An 18,759-nucleotide genomic window follows, 5' to 3' on the forward strand; every position below is an offset into this window, starting at 1 on the left:
CCAAGCCCGGCACAGCCCCCTGCCCGCCCCCTCTCCCCCCCCCCCGCGGCGGCGCACGCCGCTCCCTCTCTCACCTCTCTCCTCCTCTTCCTCCCTCCCCCAGGCCAAAATCCTCCACATGATGGACGACAACAAGCAGCTGGCGCTGCGCATCGACGGGGCGCTGCAGGCGGCGGGCCAGGAGGTGACGGCGCTGCGCGCCGAGCTGGCCGCCACCGGCCGGCGCCTGGCCGAGCTGGGCAGCGACCCGGCCATGGAGCACGGCCCGCACAGCGCGCAAGGTGGGTGCCGCCGCCCGCGACCCCCCCGCCCCGCTCCGCCGGGGTGTGTGTGTGTATGGGGGGGGGTGTGTGTGTATGGGGGGGTGTCTTTCCGCGGGTGCCGCCTGGAAACCGCCCCCATTCATTATTATTTGTCATTCTTTGTTTATTTGCGTTTTGCGGGGAGGTGAAAAGGAAAGGGAGGGGTGTGGGGGGTGCGTCCCGTCGGGACCCGGCTCCACCCGCCGGTTGCGGGTTCCCCCCTTTTGATTTTTTCAGCTGCTCCCTAATTCCCTGCTGCTACTTCTTCTTTGACCTCTCTCGGCTCCAGCGCCCCCAAGTCCAAGCAGGGATTCCCCCCCCAACCCCTCCCACCCCAGTCCCCAGCACGTCGCTTAACTCGCCCGTCCCCCGCCCCGCTCGCCCCGGTACCCCGGCTCCCATAACCGGTTTCGTAATTCGGCAGGAGAGCAGCCATGTTACAGCCGCGATCCCGGCGCTCCGGCCCCGCCGCTCCCCCGCGGGCCCGGGCCGAACCGCTGACCCCGGGGGGGCGAGCGGGGCAGCCCGGTACCCTGCGGGGAGCCGACAGCCCACCTCCCCCCCCACCCACGGCACGCCTTAAGTCTGGAGTAAAAGGCTCGCACAGCCCCTGTGCGGTGCGTACATCCCCCCCTTCACCCCTGCACCCTGAAAAAGTTGTCAGCGGGGCCTCAGAGCTGGAGCGGCGGAGGCCGAGGGTGGAAAACGGGGTGCGGGGGGAGTGGGAAGCGATTTTCTGTTCTTGGCTCTGCGTGAAGGTTAACAGACAGGGTCCGGATTGTTTCTGCAGGGCTCTGGTGCTCACCTGGCTGAAATCCACGTTCCCTGCTCATCAGAGTGGTGCTGCCATCGCTGTTACTTTAGAAACATTTAAATGTGAATATATATATTTTTTTTTCCCAAATAATTGCAGGCTTGCATGACAATTCACCCTGGAGCAGCCTTGGTGTCAGAGCAAAAATAGTGCAAGTCCTCCCCTTCCCCGATAACTGAACTGAATTTACACCTGCGTGATGAAAATGTCAGTAGCTGTTATTTACTTGTTACTTATTTACTGTGAGTATCTCTTGGTATGGTGGTTAGGTGTTACTTCACAGTTGCCTTTTGGTTAAACTGTAGTGTTCTAAGGCTGGTGTAGCTCTTGGTGAGTATCGCTGCTCCCGGCAGGCTGCTCTTGCACTGCCGGTGTTTTGTTGATCGTGGCATTAATGCAAATTTATTTAGAAGGATTAATTTGCGGATTTGTTCCATCTAGCTTGTTGTATTTTACTGTTTCGGTAGCGGGGGTGTGGTGTGTGAGTTCCACTTGTTACACAAAGTTAATCCCTCATCAGGTGGGTTTGCTGTGTGGCAGGAGCCGGACCCAGCAGAGCATCCCGGTAGCTGCGGGGAATAAAGTTACGTGTGTGGTCACGTATTTTCAGAACTGATCTGCATAGGTGCCTGTTGGTATAATCTGACCTAGACCCTGCCATATCCAGGCTACTGAGGCGCTTTCTTTTAGAAAAATCTGCTGAAAGGGCAGAAGGAGGATGCCTTCATCCTCCCCCGCCGGAGCAGGGGCATCAGGAATGCAGCTGGTGACACGGCATAGAGGGCATCAGTGTGGGTGTGGAAACGCAGCCTTCCCGCTAGAACAGCAGGTAAAACCCTTTGGCTGCCCGTGCACACGCCGTTCCTGCGGCTGTGCTCTGTGTTTTGTTTCGTTTCCTCGCCTTTTGGAGACTTTTGGAGAGGCGCGTGTATTTTTGCAGAGGAACAGTGCCTTTATTCCCACAGCACACCCCGGCGAGGGAGGAATGGGTATGTGGCTCTCCAAGGGTCTGGGTTTCTTTTTGTTTTCCTTGGAGGTTTTCTAATCTGTAGAGTGAGGGAAAAACACCTCTTCGGGTTCCTTTACTGTTGGCATGCTGGAAAACAGTCAGTACGCTGTAACGGTGCCAAATAAACATGCTCCGTTCCCCCAAAGCGTGCATGTTTCAGCTTATTATCTACAATTACATGTGCCTTGGAGTTGTGGGGTCCCTGTGACCAGAGGCAAAGAGTGGTCCCACCTTTGGCTGGGTGTGAGACCGGTACCTTTGACGGCTGCTGAAGTTGCTGGAGGGGTCAGTGCATCTTCTCACTCCTTAAGGTGGCAAATCTGCCTCAGCGTTCTAGGAAAGAGGACACTTCCCTAAAGAGGTGTGGCTCTGTGGCCTTGTAGCTCTTATGTGTTGGTTTTTTTTTCCCTTTCCCGTGAGTTTAAGAGGCTATTACTTAAAATGTGGTACATCCAGCCACGTACCAGTGGTGGTATAACAGAAGCCAATTAATTAAGTGTAAAATTGCATCTGAAGAGCATTGCATTCATCATGCTTATTGAGAGAAGGGGGAGAGTACTTGGTCTCTGCAAACCCCACTGGTTGGATTCACTCTCCATTTTGGGTTTCCTCCCTAAGTTTGATACTATTGTTTATATACTGCCATAAACGCTCTCTTACATCACTCTTGTTTGTTTAGGCAGGCCCAAGATATCTGTAGTGAGCCTTATGCTTTTCCTTGAGGATTCTGAGACAACGTTCAGAAGGATGGGGTGAAAACAAGTCTCTCTGAATAGCTCTGCTGTCGTGTGCCTTCTAAGTAGGAGGGTTGCCAAGCTGTTTGTTTTACGCAGAGACGTTGGAGGCAGGCAGGAGGCTGGTGAATTGGGTGGGCAGCTGCTTACCTGCAGGCGCGGATGTGGGGTGTGCCGGTGGCTGTTGGGTGGGGATCTGCTTTGGTCCCGACTCGTGTGGTGGAATCGGCAGGTCCCTTCGCGTGTCACGGGAAGGAGCTTGGTGATCTCATCATTGCGGGCAGGTGCTCCGGGTCAGTCCCAAGCCATGTGAAAGGAGTTGAACGTGTGCCTCTGTGCTGTGCTCAGTCACTAATTAATACTGAGTGTGTGAGATGCGTTATTCGTGTAATTACGGTGCAGCTTGAGACAGCTCGAGGTAGTAATTCTGCCCCTTTTGTGCGCACTGAGGCTTTTCCCCGCTATAATGCACTATTTTTGCAGTACGCTTCAAGGGCCTGTTTTACACAATTTAAAACAAAACTGGAAGAATTCAGCAAAGAGGGAGAGCAGAAGTGGATGGTGGGTGTGCGTAGGTAGGTAGGAATGAAACTTGTGCATTGTTACAGTCCTTAGCATGAGTGTTAATCGTTCAAACCTCTCAGTCCTCATAGTCCTTTCTAAAAGGTGAGTTTGCTGGAAGAAGTATTTTGGCTGCAGCCTCTGTCTAAACCTGGATGCAGATCAGGGTGGAAATCAATACTGCATGTCCCCGGCACTTAGCACAGCAATTACAGACAGCTCTTGGTAACATTGCTGGAGCTGTGTGTCAGCACCGTCGTGTTTGAATTTGGCTTTGAATTAATACTGGCCAAATTAATTGCAAGCAAAAGGTCTTCCTGTGCCCTGTGGTCTGGGTCAGGCTGCAGCAGCATGCTGGTGACGATGGGGAGGATGCAGGCAGAGCATCACAGCAAGTGCTGTTGTGTGTTATGCTTGGCTGTGCCTTGTTCATGCTGGGTGCACCTCTGGGCTTTTGGCTTAGGGTCTTTGCTGAATCTATGTCTGTATTTTCAGTAGTTTGAGTAAAAGCAGTATCTGCAGGGAAATGCAGAGTTTGGGTGCAAGGACTTGCTGTGCTGAATCAGGTGGCTGGTCTGTTCAGCCTCATGTTTTTGCTTTAGTCTTCTCCCAGCATTAAATGGAGAACACCTTAATTAATTAGAGTTGGTAAAGTGCCTGAAGATGTAAAGCACAATCAATAGCTAAGAGTTATTAATAATACCTCGCTCAGCATTTGGCTTATCTCCCTTCCTATTTCAGGGCGTGGGTGGCACGGGGTGGTCACTGTGTCCCAGCTCACGGTGTGTGGAGCTGGGCTGTGATGGTGGTGTTAGCATGGATGCTGCCAAAATTCAGCTGGGACGGGAGCAAGAGCTGTACCCTGCTCCTGGAATGAGGGATTTCTCCTCCTTGCTGCACAGTGATCTCAGGCACATGCAGCATAAGAAAGATTTTGGTCGTGTCTTGGTATTTGGTGAGGCCAAAGGGCCAGTAGGACCTTCATGCTCATGACAGCCTAAAATAGAGTTTTCTCTTTTTCTCTTTGATCTCTGTATGCTTTCATAGCTGCAATGCAAAGACTTTGACTTTTGCCCAGGAGGCAATCAGTTACCTCTGTGCTCTGTGCTGTTGCTATTTTGTGAGTAATCATCTCGAGCTGTTGAAAATGTACCATTTTCATCTTTTCGGAAATCTTCCCTGTTATTTGTTCTTCAGAGCTTGAGAGCTGATACTGTAAAGGAACCTGAGGAATTTGGATGCCTCACTGCAGCTGTGTATCAGGAGCATTTTTGTACCACGCTTATCACAAGATCAAGGTCTTGCTGTACTATTACTCTTTCTAATAATTTCCTACTTTACCTTTGTCCTGCATAGTTTGTGAAGTGAGGAAGCAATTAGTTTCATGCTCTGAAGCAATTGCATGCACTGGGAAATAAATTTGTGCATAGCAATATTCACATGGTAGGTTTAGATGCAAGGACCTGGCTGCAGGTCCTCATTATACCTTTGTCTTTGAAGATGTTAATTTAAAATATCCTTTCTGGAGTTCTTCTATTCAGAAGCCTCATCTGGCATGTTTAGCATAATATTTAGATTATCATTCCTTTAGGGCCTGTCCAGGGGAGTTTTAGTGAAGCTCCTGAGGATGAGTAAGCTCAAGTAAACTCTGAAGCTGAAGGAGGACTTAATCCTGGGTTTCCAACTCCCTGATTAGTCGCGTAACCATGAAGATGTTTGGTGTTAGACTTGCAGATGGGAAGAGGGAGGTATAAACAAGCTTTAAACTCAGGCAAGGTTAAGGGTGATTTTTGCCTGTGGGATTCAGGAACTCTCAAATAATCACTGGTGGGGCTGGGTATATCCTCCAGGACAACAGCCTTGCCTCCCATTAATTATTCTTTGTTACTCCAGATACAGTAGTAAATGCAGTCTTCTCTGAAAATCTGCATCCTTAGTATGAAACTCTCTGAGCTGCCAAAAGAGGCTTTGCAGGTGGGGGGCTCCTTGCCCTGCCTTTGAGGGCAAGTGTTTCTCCTCAGTGGTCCCTGCTCCTCTCCTTGCACCAAACAAGGCCGAAGTACATCGCTGTAAATGAGGCACTGAACTTCAGTGCTAGCACAGTATGTAGCAAAGCTTCAGTCTCCAGCTTATTAAAATTCAGTTCTCATAATTTCTTGTTGACAGCGAAGCGTGAGATAAGAGCTCTTGGTACTGACGCAGCAGCTTGCAGAACCGGTGTGCTCGTAGCGTGGCGCGCGGAGCCAGGCTGGGGTTACGTCTGTGTGCGAAACCCTGGGGAATCCGTCGGCCAGAGACCTCGTTTTTCAGGATATGTCCTCACCCATGGGATGCTGAAGGCTTGGGGAGTTGCTCCTCGCTGCTTTGCAATCTATTCCTGTTTTATCTTGCTATATAATTTTGCTTGAGTCTTTGTGGCTGATGCTTTTGGGTATTGAGACGGATTTGGTGGAAGCAACAGGTCTGGAGACCTCAAGCTAGACAAATACATATTTGATGTTTGGAGGTGTGCTCTGTGTGAGCAGGAGGTGGAATGGGTTTAGCTTTTTTAAGGAAAAAGAAACAGCAGGTCTGAGCTGTCTCACCAGAATAGAGACATTGAATAACCGCTTTTGAAAGCATGGGCTGAAGTCCTTTTCATAGTCAGTCTGTTTGCAGAACTTGCAAAGGGGAGGAAAAGCTCTTCCCAAGGCTTTTCTTGTGCACCCCTGGCCAAGGGGGGTAACTGGAGATGAGAGGGTGAGTGTTTGGGGATGCCTCCCCCGGGCCGAGAGGCTGAGGTTGAGTGATGGTGACAGGCTGTGAACCAGGGGGACCTGAGATAACAGAGGCTTTGCAGGAGGACAATGCGTCGCTGCGTAAGAACAACTTTGCAGAGGTATTGATTATGATTGAGTGTGACACTGGCTGGAGGCGGTGGCTCCCAGACACGTCCTGATACCCCAGTGCCCCTCAGCCCAGCTCTGGCTGCCCAGCTTCAATAATCTGAGAAACTGCTTATTTCTCTAAGTTGTTTGTCCCCTCCTTTTCCAGATCCCTGTGAGGAGCTGCCAGGATGGGGACAGAGCTGGCCCTGGGCCATGAGGCTGGTGACTCCCAGCTAGACTCAGTGTAGGTGGTTTTTGGGGCAGGTTCCTGGTTTTTGGCCGTGCCTGACAATGTGATATGTCTGTCTGAAAATTGCTAAATTGCAAAGACCTCTGCTTTGAAGTGCAGAAGATGAACTGCAGCAGTGAGCTGTTTTAGCACAGAGCACCTGATGAGAAATGGGCTTTTGTCATTAGGATTTCTGACACCTGCCTGGTGTGAGAGCTGCAGCGGGCAGGGCCGTGTTTGCTGTGAGTTTTGCTTTTCAGATGTGTGGTCAGCCACACATTTTAAGCATAGGCAGTACCATGGCTGGAGTTTGCTTTTAGATCACTTGGATGATGAGAAAGGAGCAAAGATGCCTACAGAAAGATGAAGGGGAGTGTGGTGCCATCGTAAAGGCATTGTGGATCTCCTGTGGGCACCCAGGAGACCCAGTGATTCAGAGAGGATCAACCTTATCACTGAAGAATGAAAAGGGACTGAGTGATGCTCTGCTCTCATGTGGTCCAGGGCTGGGCTGCATCCCAGTCTTGGAGAATTGCTCATGTCTCTTAATGCTTCTGCAAACTTTTTTCTGGAAGGAGCATCTCTTCTGAGGGCATCTGTAAATCCATTTCTTGCCCTTCTTGGTCCTTACAGAGTCATTCTACCTCGTATCTTTTCATGCCACTTCTCCCTCTAAATTGAAATTTCACAGGTTTTACAGGCTGCATCTGGGAGCTGAACCTTCGGGGTTATCTGACGGGGAGCTGGTGTGTCAGAGCCTTTGCTGCTGCCATCCCCGGGGACGCGCTCCTCGCCCATGCAATCTCTGCTTTATTGTCCCGCTTCGCTGGGTGGCATCTGGAGGAGAATCCCAAACCTCTCTATCACCTCCTCGCTCATGAGAGTGTGCATCTTCCCTCACCGGGGAGTTAAATTGCCTTTCTGCAGAAAATAGCATGCATTGCAGGGAAAAAAAAAGTTGTATTTGGTGTGAATACATATGATATGTGAGGTGTAAAGAGAGCAAGTGAGCACAATGCTGTGCTGATGCCTATCTTCAGGTTTTTCTGAATCCTTTTTGCAACAGCAGTCGAACCTGCAGAGCTAACGTTGCTGTGGAGTAATAGGGTATTTTTTCAGAGAAGATGAAACAGAGCTTGTGCCTCTGCTCCAGCAGATTGAGGCCGCTGACAACGTTTGGGGTTTGTAACAGAGCGCCTCACTAAGGCTTAAGTCTCTAGTTTCTTTTGTCTTTTCTTATAAAAACATGGGATTTGCAGAAGCAGACCCGTCTTTCTGATAGTAACAACCCTCACTAGCCAGTACGTTAACTCGCCAACCAAATCCTTTGGCTATGTTTTATAACTGGAGGGTTTTCCAGTAATGAGTGCACGCGAGCATGCACGCTGTCTGAGCACAGAGATGATGATAGATGAAGGCTGGCAGCATACCTGCACACTTCTGCTCCAGCCCGTTATTTTTAAGCAAACTGTCCGTCATCCTCCTCTGGAAACTAACGGGAAAAATAGTGTGGGGTTACTGTTGGCCTTTGCCAATGGGCTGAATGGGAAGCCCAGCTCTGGGTCTGTGCAGTGTTCATGCAGCAGGCTAAATCGCCCTAAGTTACATCTTCCCTTGTTCCTTTTGAGTAGCACAATATCCTGAAATGCCTAGTTTGGTGTTGTGGTCTTGTATAGGTATGCACAAGAGTGCTGCACGCCCTTCAGGGATGCATTAAAAGCTCATTGTAAGATTCTGCTTTTGGTACTTGGGCTGTTTTGAGCAGTCTCTGCCTTCCTATTGTAAAGTGGTATTTTTTTCCAGACTATTTCTGATTGCTGTAAGATACTGTTACGAGTCAAAATATGCTGCAGGCGCACAAGCATGGGAAGTGTTTTCCTGTTTCTTTCGGGGAGATGTGCTGTGTTAGGGGTGGAAAGCAAGGTGAATTGATTTGAGGAACTTAACTTTGATACCTAGATTTAGATGGTCTAGACGGTCTCTTAAGTTGCAGGCGGGGAAGAAGAACATCTTAGAAGAAACCTAAAGGACTGCTGTAAAGGTTTTAGTGGACTGTACTGAGATTTTCAGTCAGAAAATCTCCAAATGCAGCTGCATTTTGAATTTTGACTAGCAGCTACCCTGTGATGTGAAAGCCAGGAGGGCACAGCATTTTTTGGCACAGCCGTCACAGCCTGCTGTGTCGGGTCTGGGCACAATGGTGCTGATGGAGAAGACCTTGGGGGCCTGGTTTTCCTCTTGGAGCCATGCACATCTGCAGTGCAGCTCTGGAGTGACTCCTCACTGAGGGTGCAAGGAGGAGCAGAGCCCAGCTCGGAGTTACTCGTTGGGCATCAGATGCTCCCTCAGAGCTGAACAACGTAGTTTTGTGATTTCGTGTGACAGCAGCACATTCAGAAAACAGATTCCTCGTCCTGTGATGGCAAAATACTCTATCTGCATGTGTTTGGTATTGTTTTTTCTAGCCTTAAACATGCTCAGTTATTTGCTCTTGTGTTTGTCAACTATTGCATTATCTGCTTGGGTGAAACCTGTCACTTCATCCAATTGCAGATGCTTAATGTTAATTCCTTGAACTTTTATATCCCCTGTGATGTATCTGGACTTGTTAAATGGCTTTGCCCAAATTTGTCATTACTTCTCTCCTGCAAAAGTGATGGCTCAGGCAGGAGAGAAGGGACCAGTCCAGGTGGAGATGTGATGTGTTCCACACCATGTTTCCAACATATAATTGAATCTGCAGAGACCGGTGTTGCCATCCTTGGGAATGGGGCTTCTTTTAAAGCTGTACGGGGGTTTGTTCAAATGAGCTTCAGTTTCCTGCATGATCTCAGTTCGTGGTGGAACGGGGTTCAAAACTGACGGTTTGGGGTAAGAGGACTGATTAATGGAGTTCCTAAATTTCCATGAAAAGCAGCGAGAGGTGGTGGGGCTAAAGCTCTGCAGCTGCTCTAGGAAAAAGCCATCGAAATAAAAAGCTCATAGCAGCATGCGTCTGACAAAGCCTAGGAAGGCCACCTATTTAGTGGAAAAGCTCTATTTAATGCCACAGAGGCATATTTTTGGAGTAACGTCTTGTAATATAAGCAAAAATGCTGCAGGGTTTAATTACAAGGTACCCAGGCACTTGCTGAGTGTGGGCTTTGAGGTGGATTCCTGCAAAGCCCTGGAGTCCTGATGCTTTTGGTCAGTTGGTGCAGCTGCGGGGAGAGGCAGCGGTGGGGACGAGCCTGGGAACGGAGGGGAGCTGAGTGGCTTTCTACTGGCTGGTCCTGAGCATCTGCCCTCTGCTCGCTGCCCAGCACTGTCTGGCCCCATTTAGGAGCTGCTGAGTGAACCATCCTTGGAGGGAGCCAAAGGGGTTAACGGGGTGTGCTGGAACACGGGCTACGAGCTGCCACCTTGCCCTCCTTGCCTTGCTTCTTATGCCCATGTCATTGTGTGGCTCTGGTCCAGCACTGGGACTTGAGCTGCCAGAAGTTGCTTGCAAGCTGCTGCAGTTTTTGCTGGAGTTGCACAAAGGTCTGAAGCAGCTGTGGCCCCCCGGGACAGGGCATGTGGCCCCCCGGGACAGGGCACCAGCAGCTGCCGAGGTTGCTCGAGTGCAGCATTGAGTACAATTTATTGTTGCTTTTCAGGCAGAGCAAAGCTTCAAAAAGCACTTTGCATTTTTGCCACCTTTGCAGAGAACCTTTTCATGTGCTGTTCCTCCTCGGACATGCATCATTTCCAGGGTATTTTGGTAAATGATCTAATTTAACCCATCTTCTACACCCTGCTTATCACTGTGGTTTCTGAGTGCATTCGTTAGGGACCAGTTTCATTCTGGGCATAATTCCTCTGATGGGCACATTTGCTCCGCAGTGGCAGAATGTCTTTGATTCAGCATTGTGCGTATGGCAAGATTAATGGAAAGCACTTTAGTAAATAGGTTTGAATACCTTTTAGGTTCCTTAAAGATTCTTTTCTTTTTCATTTAAATGGAGCCATATTATCTCTGGCTGAGGTTTATTTGATGCTGTTGTGGTTTGTGGACTGTAGTGCTCCCTGGTTGGACTGCTGCACACCCTCACGTCTGTAGCTCCTGGAAATAGCCCGATGCTAAACCTGTGTATATGGTTGTGATTATTTTACTTGTTTTACTTTGGGAGGGGGGGGGAAGCATGCGTAAAAAAGCCATGAGAGCTCTGCCTGTTAATTATTCCAACAATAATGCGGTAATGACCACCCTGCAGGATTAAAAACCCATATGAAGATAATGCATTAACTCCACTTGTTGGCAGCATTAAATGATCCAGATAATACCAAATGAGCAGAGCTGGCTGGTGCGCCAGCCTGTTGATACCGTGATGTCAGCACACGCACCTTTGACCTCATCACGAAGTTTAGTCAAACCTGATTTTGCATGGTCGTGTTTTCCAGTGGATGCGAATGTTGTACAGGGAGAAATCAAGTGAGTCCTCACTGGTGAGAGACTTCATGGATGGCCTTGGGAGCAGTGCTTGGGTCTAGATCTGCAGGGCTGCGCCTATTTCAGGGGCTTTATTAACATGCTGATATACCTGGTTTTTGGACTTGTGGAATTTAGTGCTGCTGCTGAGGTTCATTTCGCTTTATTTCGAAGGATCATTTCCACTCCTTGGTGCCACCCTTACTCCAGGACACAGTTACCAGCTCAGTGAGAATGTGGGTGACCTGATGCAGTTGTTTTGCCACAGCATGAGCACTCCCGTGGTGCTGAAAGGTCTGGTGGGGTATTTTGGCACCTGTGTGGTTGCAGCAACCTGCCCCTTGGTCAGGATGTGCATTAAGGGACTTGGGCTCTTGGGTTGGCAGATACCTGCAGCAGGAACTCATGCCCAGAACATCATCTTGGATGGGTGCTTGAAGTCACCCAGAGACCTTTAAAAATGCGGGTGTTGGATCCTCCTGTGTATTCCGAGCTGGGAGCAGCTGAGCTTTTGGGTACTCATGTTGAAGGAAAATTATCCAAGCCTTGAAGACTTGTGGTGATTAATGCTGGTTCCTTTTAGTTGCAGCTGTACATAAAGACTCCAAATTGGGGGATGTTTTGCTTAACTGCAGTTTTTGTGAGGTAGCTCTCATTTGCTAATTCGTTTTTGGTCGTTACTGCCGATGCAAGTACAAGCTTATTTTGCAGCAATGTTTTGCATCTTTCTTGGACTTGAATCAGCAAATGTGTGTTGGTGTCTTTGTGCCAATCTGGTGAGGAGAGGGGAAGTGGGAGAATTGGAGCGATACTCTGAAGACAATTTTTTTCATGCTTTTTTTTTTTATACTGGTGGTCAAAGACACTTGTCAAACCAAGTATCTTGAGTAAGAATTGGGTACCACTGTCTGCAAGTGTACGGCATGAATGGACGTAGTGCTGGAGATAACCGGTATGAAATTATTAAACATACTCTGGTTCCCATGGGGCATGTTTTCAGTGTATCTTGAATTTCTTTAAGTGTGTGTACACAGTTCAGAGGGTAATACCATTAATTAGATGAACAAGAAAGACTAATAAAAAAGTATAACCCTCTACAGTATACTAGGTTTATTCCTGATTAGCAGAGCTGTTCTGATCTCATTGTAAATCTGTGTATATGTTATTAGGAGAGCAGTATTAAGTTGGTAATTAACATGGCCAGAACATTTTCATCACTTGTTCTGTTGAAAATGAGTAAAAAAAAAAAATAGTAAGGAAAATAAACCAGCACAGAACTTTGAATTAATATAGGATAAAAGCACAAAGATTATTATTTTTTATTCCAGTCTATTAGGGAATAAGAGTAGGGAGAGGAGGTGTAAGGTACCACAGATGCTATGGCTGAGACTTGAGACACCTGTAACACATCCCCTTGCCCCGTGGCTTTTGCAGACACCCCAGTATACTGGGCCAGAGCCCTCTGCAATATGTATGCATGCTAAAAAGTCCATTTCTGCCTTGTGTGCATGAGCACAGCTCCCATCAACATCAGGGGAGTTAGTGCCCATAGATGCTGGTACAAGTGCTACAGAAAACACCGTGTTTTATGAGCTCACTCACAAGCCAAGTAAACATTGTCCTGAGCAGTATACAGCCAATTCTGTCTGAATTTTAGCCCAAACTTTGCCAGGTAAAGCAGCAGGCAGTGTTGCGTGCTTGTGTGCTGCTGCAGGCATCTCCATTTCATAACGACAGAGGAGGGGCACGCAGGAGAGTCGTGTTATTCACAGGCAAGTTGTTCTGGGTGTTATTAAAAGTATTATCACGATGAGGTGCTGGTCAGGCGCTGAACTCCGTAAACAGGAGTGTGGTGTCTGTCTGTGTGACAAGTGCCGTTGCTGACGAAGAATGTCAATGAGGAGCCATCGCCGGTGCGTTATCCTGCCGGGCACAGCAGAGTTTCCTTCCTGCCTGTTTGTTCAGGCAAGCACGGACTTGCTTTGTTAGTTATTTCACCTCTTAAATGATGGCTAGCAGGGAAGATTAGCTACTTTCTGATGAACTCATGATTTTTTAAATTATTTTTTAAAAAAAATTTATTTTGGTGGTGGACAACAGCACAACCAGGAGACTTTTGCTGTGGATGATACCTGTGCTGGAATTTTTATCTTTGTTCTTCAGCATTTCCTTTAAGCTTATTTGCATGAGGTCGAACTATTAGGCAAATGTTCCCCGTGTTTTAACCTGTTGTACAGCTACACTGTTCCTTTCTTCATTAGCCTGCTATGTAAACGAAGGCAGATAACTGGAGCTCCCATTGTGCGGATGTGCTTGCAAACAGACAAAAAACAAGGTCCTTATCAGTGCCTCGTCAATAAACGAGGGCACAAAAGCCCTGGCGTGGACCCACATCTCCTACTTATTTGGAGATTAAAAGCTCTTGAGGCTTTGGTTTGTTGTGAAAGTTAATTGCGAAGCACTTGAACCTTGGCAAGGCTCCCACGCCGAGACTCGTCACGCCCGAGCTGAGCCCTCCGACAGGTACGGGCCTTGCCCGGGCTGGTTGCTGGGGCTCCTGCGCAGTCGCAGGGGAGGGACCGGTACCCCCAGAGGGCATTTCTCCCCAGGTATTTTAGACATCCCAGGAGGAGATGAATGGTCTTTGGGAGATGCCGGTCTCTCCCCATCGAGGGTGGTGTGAGCCAGGGCAGCAAGCGAGATGATCCCACCCATAACGTTAATCTCTCCCGTCGGCTGCATCGCTGCTGAGGCACCACTTCAGCTTAATTAAGGGTTGCGTTTGGTAAAGGCTGTCGTGCTTGCGTCAAATTACGTCTGGAGGTGCCTGCAAGCAGAGTTGGTTCCTCAAGGGTGTTCCCAGCTCTGCTCATTGCCCAACATTTCTCCGTGACCCACTCGAGGAGGGCGTCTCTTCTATCAAGTCTTGGTGTTCCGGAGCACCCACTGAGATCTTCTTGGGTCTTGTGGGGCTGTGACCCACATTGAGGACCCTTGCATTTTTGGATTGATCCTCCAGGTCCTCCAGGTGAAGGTGGTAAGGAGGTGCCAGTGCTGTCAGGTGAATGAACCCGAAAGGCCCTGCCTCTTCTCTTTGTGCTTCGCCTTGCCCCTTTCATTAGCATTTAAATAGGCTCACCATAGGAGCTTTCCGCATTGCTGGTGCTCTGAGAGATGGGAAGTTCTCCTCAGCCAGGCTGCTCAGCACAAACCTGAAAGAAAAGCAGAAATAAAAGCCAAGCCACATGACTGCTCAGGGACAAGGTTTGTTGTTTGGTACTTGTGTTGTGTTTTTTTTTTTATAAAGATTCTTTCTGATAGCTCCTTCCTGGCCAGTGCCTGTGCAAAACCTTATGCACAGAGTAGCTGAGGGATCTGGTGAATACAGGGTGGGTGGTCAGGTTGCAGATATTGTCATGCTGGACATGTGCAGTGGAGACTGAGGGCCTAAATCTTGCTGTCGTAGGGCTGGTTTGCATAGGTCAGTCTAAAGTTGGTGCCAGCTATATGTGTTGCTTTGCTTTCATTTTCTGTTTTCATCACAACCTCCTGATGGTTTTATTAACACCAGGGTTGTGCACGTGGGAGGGTGTGATGGGAAAGCACCACTGTGCATGAGGGATCAGCTTGGTTGTTAGAAGAGGGGGCAGAAAACCCCTAACAGTCTCAAGTATGACACATAGTGTTCCTCATTCTGAATCTCCATCCTCCCTTTAAATACAAATACTGCTCCTGTTGGTATTGTTCTCTACCTGAGCTTTTATGAAACAAATGTAAATGTTACCGATCTGGCAGCACAAATGAAAGGAGAATGAGAAGTGATGTACAAAATTAATTGCCAGCCAGTTTTTATGTTTTTCTGTATTGGTCTTGTGGCATTTCTGTTGAGCAGGCCAGAGCACAACATTCCCTTACATAATGCTCACATCACTGGAGTATGATTATATCCGACTGTCACAGATGAGGATGCTGTACTCATGTCTCAATAAATTTCATTCCTTGGTTTACGTGTCCTGGTCCTCTGGGGAATATCACAAATCCAGTGTTACCGAGTACAATGGCACATTTGATTTATCAGCCCTATTAATGATCTGGTTGAAGGGAGAAACAACACATTAATTAAATTCACAACCAATGATTAACTTGATGTTGTGAGCACCAGGTAGGACAGATTTAGCACAGAGAGACCAGAGTGAGGCGAGAAATGTAGGCAAGGGATGGCAAACCAGTACGCAAACACTACTGTGCTCATAGTAACAAATAAAAAAGTGAAGATGCTTAGAGTAAGTGAGGGTTGTTGGGCTGTCTGCAGTCTCCACTGATTGTGGCAAATATCAGTGTTGCTGTAGGTGTTGCAGGCTTATACTGGTGCAGTGGGAAAGGGGGGATGCTGGGTATTTATGCTCATGAGGAAAAATGAATATTTAAAATACCTACAGGTTGTCAAGCGTGAGTATTTTGGCACTGCTCCGTGGATGGTATTAACATAAATTCAGGCTGACCTAAGTGTACTGGGATAAAACCAAACATTTACCCTCAGAAAATTCTCTGAGTGAATGTGATTTTTTTTTTTTTTTTTTTTTTCTTTCACTGTTGGCTTTGGGCTGTTTCATGTTTTGCATTTCTTTTCTGTGGGTTTTCATAATGAAAACAAACAACTTGGCTTCACCTTGGGTTGTACTTAACTTCATTTCCAGTTGTTTTCTCTTGTTCCCATACATTAACACACTTAGCAACTGAGCTGCAAGTAGGCAAGAGGATGTACTTTTTTAGTTTGGATTTAAGACGTTCGTTTTCTAGCATGATGCAAAACCTCTGAATTCGGGGCTGACTAGTTTCTCTTGAAGGATCCACATGTACAGGTATTCCTACAGAAGATACTGAGTGCCCAGCCAGGTCCATAGGCTTCTGTGTGTATGGCCACATGGTCCAAGCTAAATGTATAGTGGGCTATAGACCCCTGCCAGTGCATAACCTCCTCCCCTCTGCTCTTTGGTTTGTATCCCTGACCTTCCCAGTTGTCTCTAGCTGAAACTTTCTGTTTAAAGTGAGCTCAGATAGAAAATATCTTTGTGCAAAATGTTAACAAGTTGGGGGAGGGGGGAGCCTCTTTTTTTTTTTTAAAAAAAAAGGTGGAGTAAACTAGAGGTGGTGCATTCATTAAAGAAACCAAAGATGCTTTAGTTAAGTAAAGGTACCTGTGGATTAGCTGTAAGGAGAAAGATGAAGCAAACCCAACTATGAGTTACAGTGTATTGAGCACTACAAGGGGAAGTTTAACCAAAAGCCTCTTATTTGAAATCTAACTTGGTGCAGGTTATCAGAGGGAGGAAGTTGAGGACCTGTTTGCAAGGAATTACATTAATTATTCGGGGCTGGGCTAAATAAAATTAATTTTGGACACTAAGTGAAATTAATTTGTCCTTGTCATAACCCCCAGCCCACATGAATAGTGCTCAGGTTATTAAAAGGCTCTTTAAAAATGAAGAAGAATTTTTAGTTCACTATCTTTCTTCTTGGTCAGAAGAAGGATGTTATTTTAAAGATCAATTACCATTGTTCAGGTCCTATTATGCCATCTCAAAGACTCCGAGTGTTTTGGATTTCTTTTATTTATTTTAAAAATGTTTTGCAATCGATAGTTTTCTTTTTTCCTCTACAGGCTTTTTCTTTTTGTGTTATACCCTGGGGTACAATTAGGACCGTGTGCTACCATTCTGCATCTGAACAGTGCCAGGACTGCAGCAAGCATTAAAGCCCTCGCAAGGCAAATATTGCTAGGGATGTAAAAGGAGGAGTCCTGGGAAAAAAACCAAGCCAACAGCATCTGGGGGATTTATCCACCCCTTGATGTTTGAAGACTGCAGAGGGAGGGAGTGTGGGCGTGTCGGATTTCGCAGACCATGAGTGGGAAAGACCAGATCCAACATGGGATCGGAGAAGCAGCGTCTCTTTGAGCAGTTGCCTGCAGGGGTGGAAGGTTGGTCGTTCAGGGGTGGAAGGTTGGGCACTCAGAGGTGAGCAGAGGAGCGCGTTGGGTTTGCATCGGCACTGGGCATTGCTGCAACAGCACAAGGAGGTCCCACGTTCCACGTTCCTGAAACGCTCATGAGATACTGCAGCTCATCCAGCAGGACTAGAGCCACCCCTTCCTAGGCGGGGGAACTCAAACTCAATTTTGTTTGCTCTACTTCTGCTGAGGGTTCTTTGAGCATTGGTTGTAGACTAGTTGTTCCTCGTCATGCATCAGGACGGGAAGAAACGACATGGTTGAAAGCCCTGCTTACAGGATCACTGCAAAGATACACAGATGGTGCTGGTAATGATGGGTGAGCAGATAAGCAAAGGGCTAAGCTTTGCTGTAAAACACAGGTACTCGAGCGTGTTTCACCCAAGAGCTCAGGCTTGAGTAGTCATGGAGTGGGGAAACATTGTGTTGCAGGTACATGTGGGAGAGCGCAGGGATGGAGAGCTGGGCCGAGAGCAGCAGGAGGCAGGTTTGATGCTGTACATCCCCCACCCTTCCTCTCCACCTCGTGCCATTATATAGGGCAGGGGCTGAGTCTGGTTAATGTGCAGCACAGAGGGATCGGGTGATGTTAAAGAAAACCGCGAGAATGCTTCCTGTGTTGAGCGCTTGAAGGCATCCCTCGTTCCCCTGGCTGTTATCTGCAGCAGCATCCTTGTGCCCCACCCCATCTCCTCTAACGAAGCAATTACATGCACAGAAGTGTGCTTGTTCCCAGTAAGTGCTTGCTCCCAGTAATGCTAGGAGAAAGTCACTGGTTCATGCAGTGCCTTTGCAGGTTTAACAGGAGTTGCCCTCCCGTGGGTGAGGTCTGGGTTTGCACCTTGCGTGGTTCGAGGGGCTCCCGGCTGGACCAACATTTTTTTTATATTCCAGAAATTTTTGCATGTCAAAGGGGTGTGCGGGCAGGAGAGACACGCTGGGGGGGAAGGTCAGGGAGAGAGCAGTGCTGTGAGCAGTGGAGGCAAGGTCTTAAAAGGCGTTTTCAGCAATTTTAAGGTGAATTGTATTCACTGAATTGCAATAGGCTTCACGTGTTCCTGCCATTTGATATGTTGGAAAGATCAGTCACTATTTTAGAAGATTAATTTATACAATTCAGATCACACTTGTAGGGTTTTTTGTTTCCTAGCATTTCTTGTTTTAGTAATTGCAATTGTTTCACGTCCTCTAATCTATTATACTTTTTAATAAGGCATATAATTCATTATTTAAGTGGTAGTGTTCTGATAATTAGATGAGTTATTTTTGTCAGTGCTGATTAGTTGGTAAGTACAGATTAATATTTGAAGACGTGATGTGGTCCCTTGATATTTTCATTTCGAAGAGGTGACGTGGCACTTGTTTCACGGCGTTCCCAACAACTTCATCCCTTACAGTGGGAGGAAGGTGCTGACAAATTGTAAAGAGGGTTTGAAAGGCTCTGGATCTCGTTTCCTATGTAAAACTCATTATGTTAGGAGGCGGCCAGCGAGTGTAAGCCGGGGCTGGTATATTGAAGTTGCAGCTCCCCGGGCAGCCAGTGTCTGCACCGGGGGGCTCCTTACCCCAATTGGGGTTTTGGGGTGTGCAGGCAATACCTTGCACGTTGCAGGGCATGAACCTGCTGTTTGCTGGATACGTGCTAGAAAAGCTCTGCCCCTTCACAAATAGAAAGCCTTGGCCGCTTTTTTTTTTTTTTTTTCCCCCTGGAGTTAATTGCAGCATGGGACAATGTGGGCTTTGTGCGCCCCGTCCCTGTGCTGGGGGATGGCTTGTCCTCTCC

At 47.8% G+C, this 18,759-nt stretch overlaps 1 protein-coding gene across 2 annotated transcripts in view; it reads left to right on the top strand.

The window, feature by feature from the left end:
- The window catches only part of KAZN (kazrin, periplakin interacting protein), a 233,839-nt gene that overhangs the window by 141,435 nt on the left and 73,645 nt on the right, over window positions 1-18,759 (top strand). For both annotated transcript variants that reach the window (XM_074924904.1, XM_074924903.1), the window contains exon 3: window positions 104-281. In XM_074924904.1, coding sequence (XP_074781005.1) covers window positions 104-281 — 178 coding nt within the window. The remainder of the gene's footprint in view (window positions 1-103; window positions 282-18,759) is intronic.

Source organism: Athene noctua, chromosome 22 (assembly GCF_965140245.1).
Source record: "Athene noctua chromosome 22, bAthNoc1.hap1.1, whole genome shotgun sequence".
In the NCBI taxonomy this organism is placed as follows: Eukaryota; Metazoa; Chordata; class Aves; order Strigiformes; family Strigidae; genus Athene; species Athene noctua.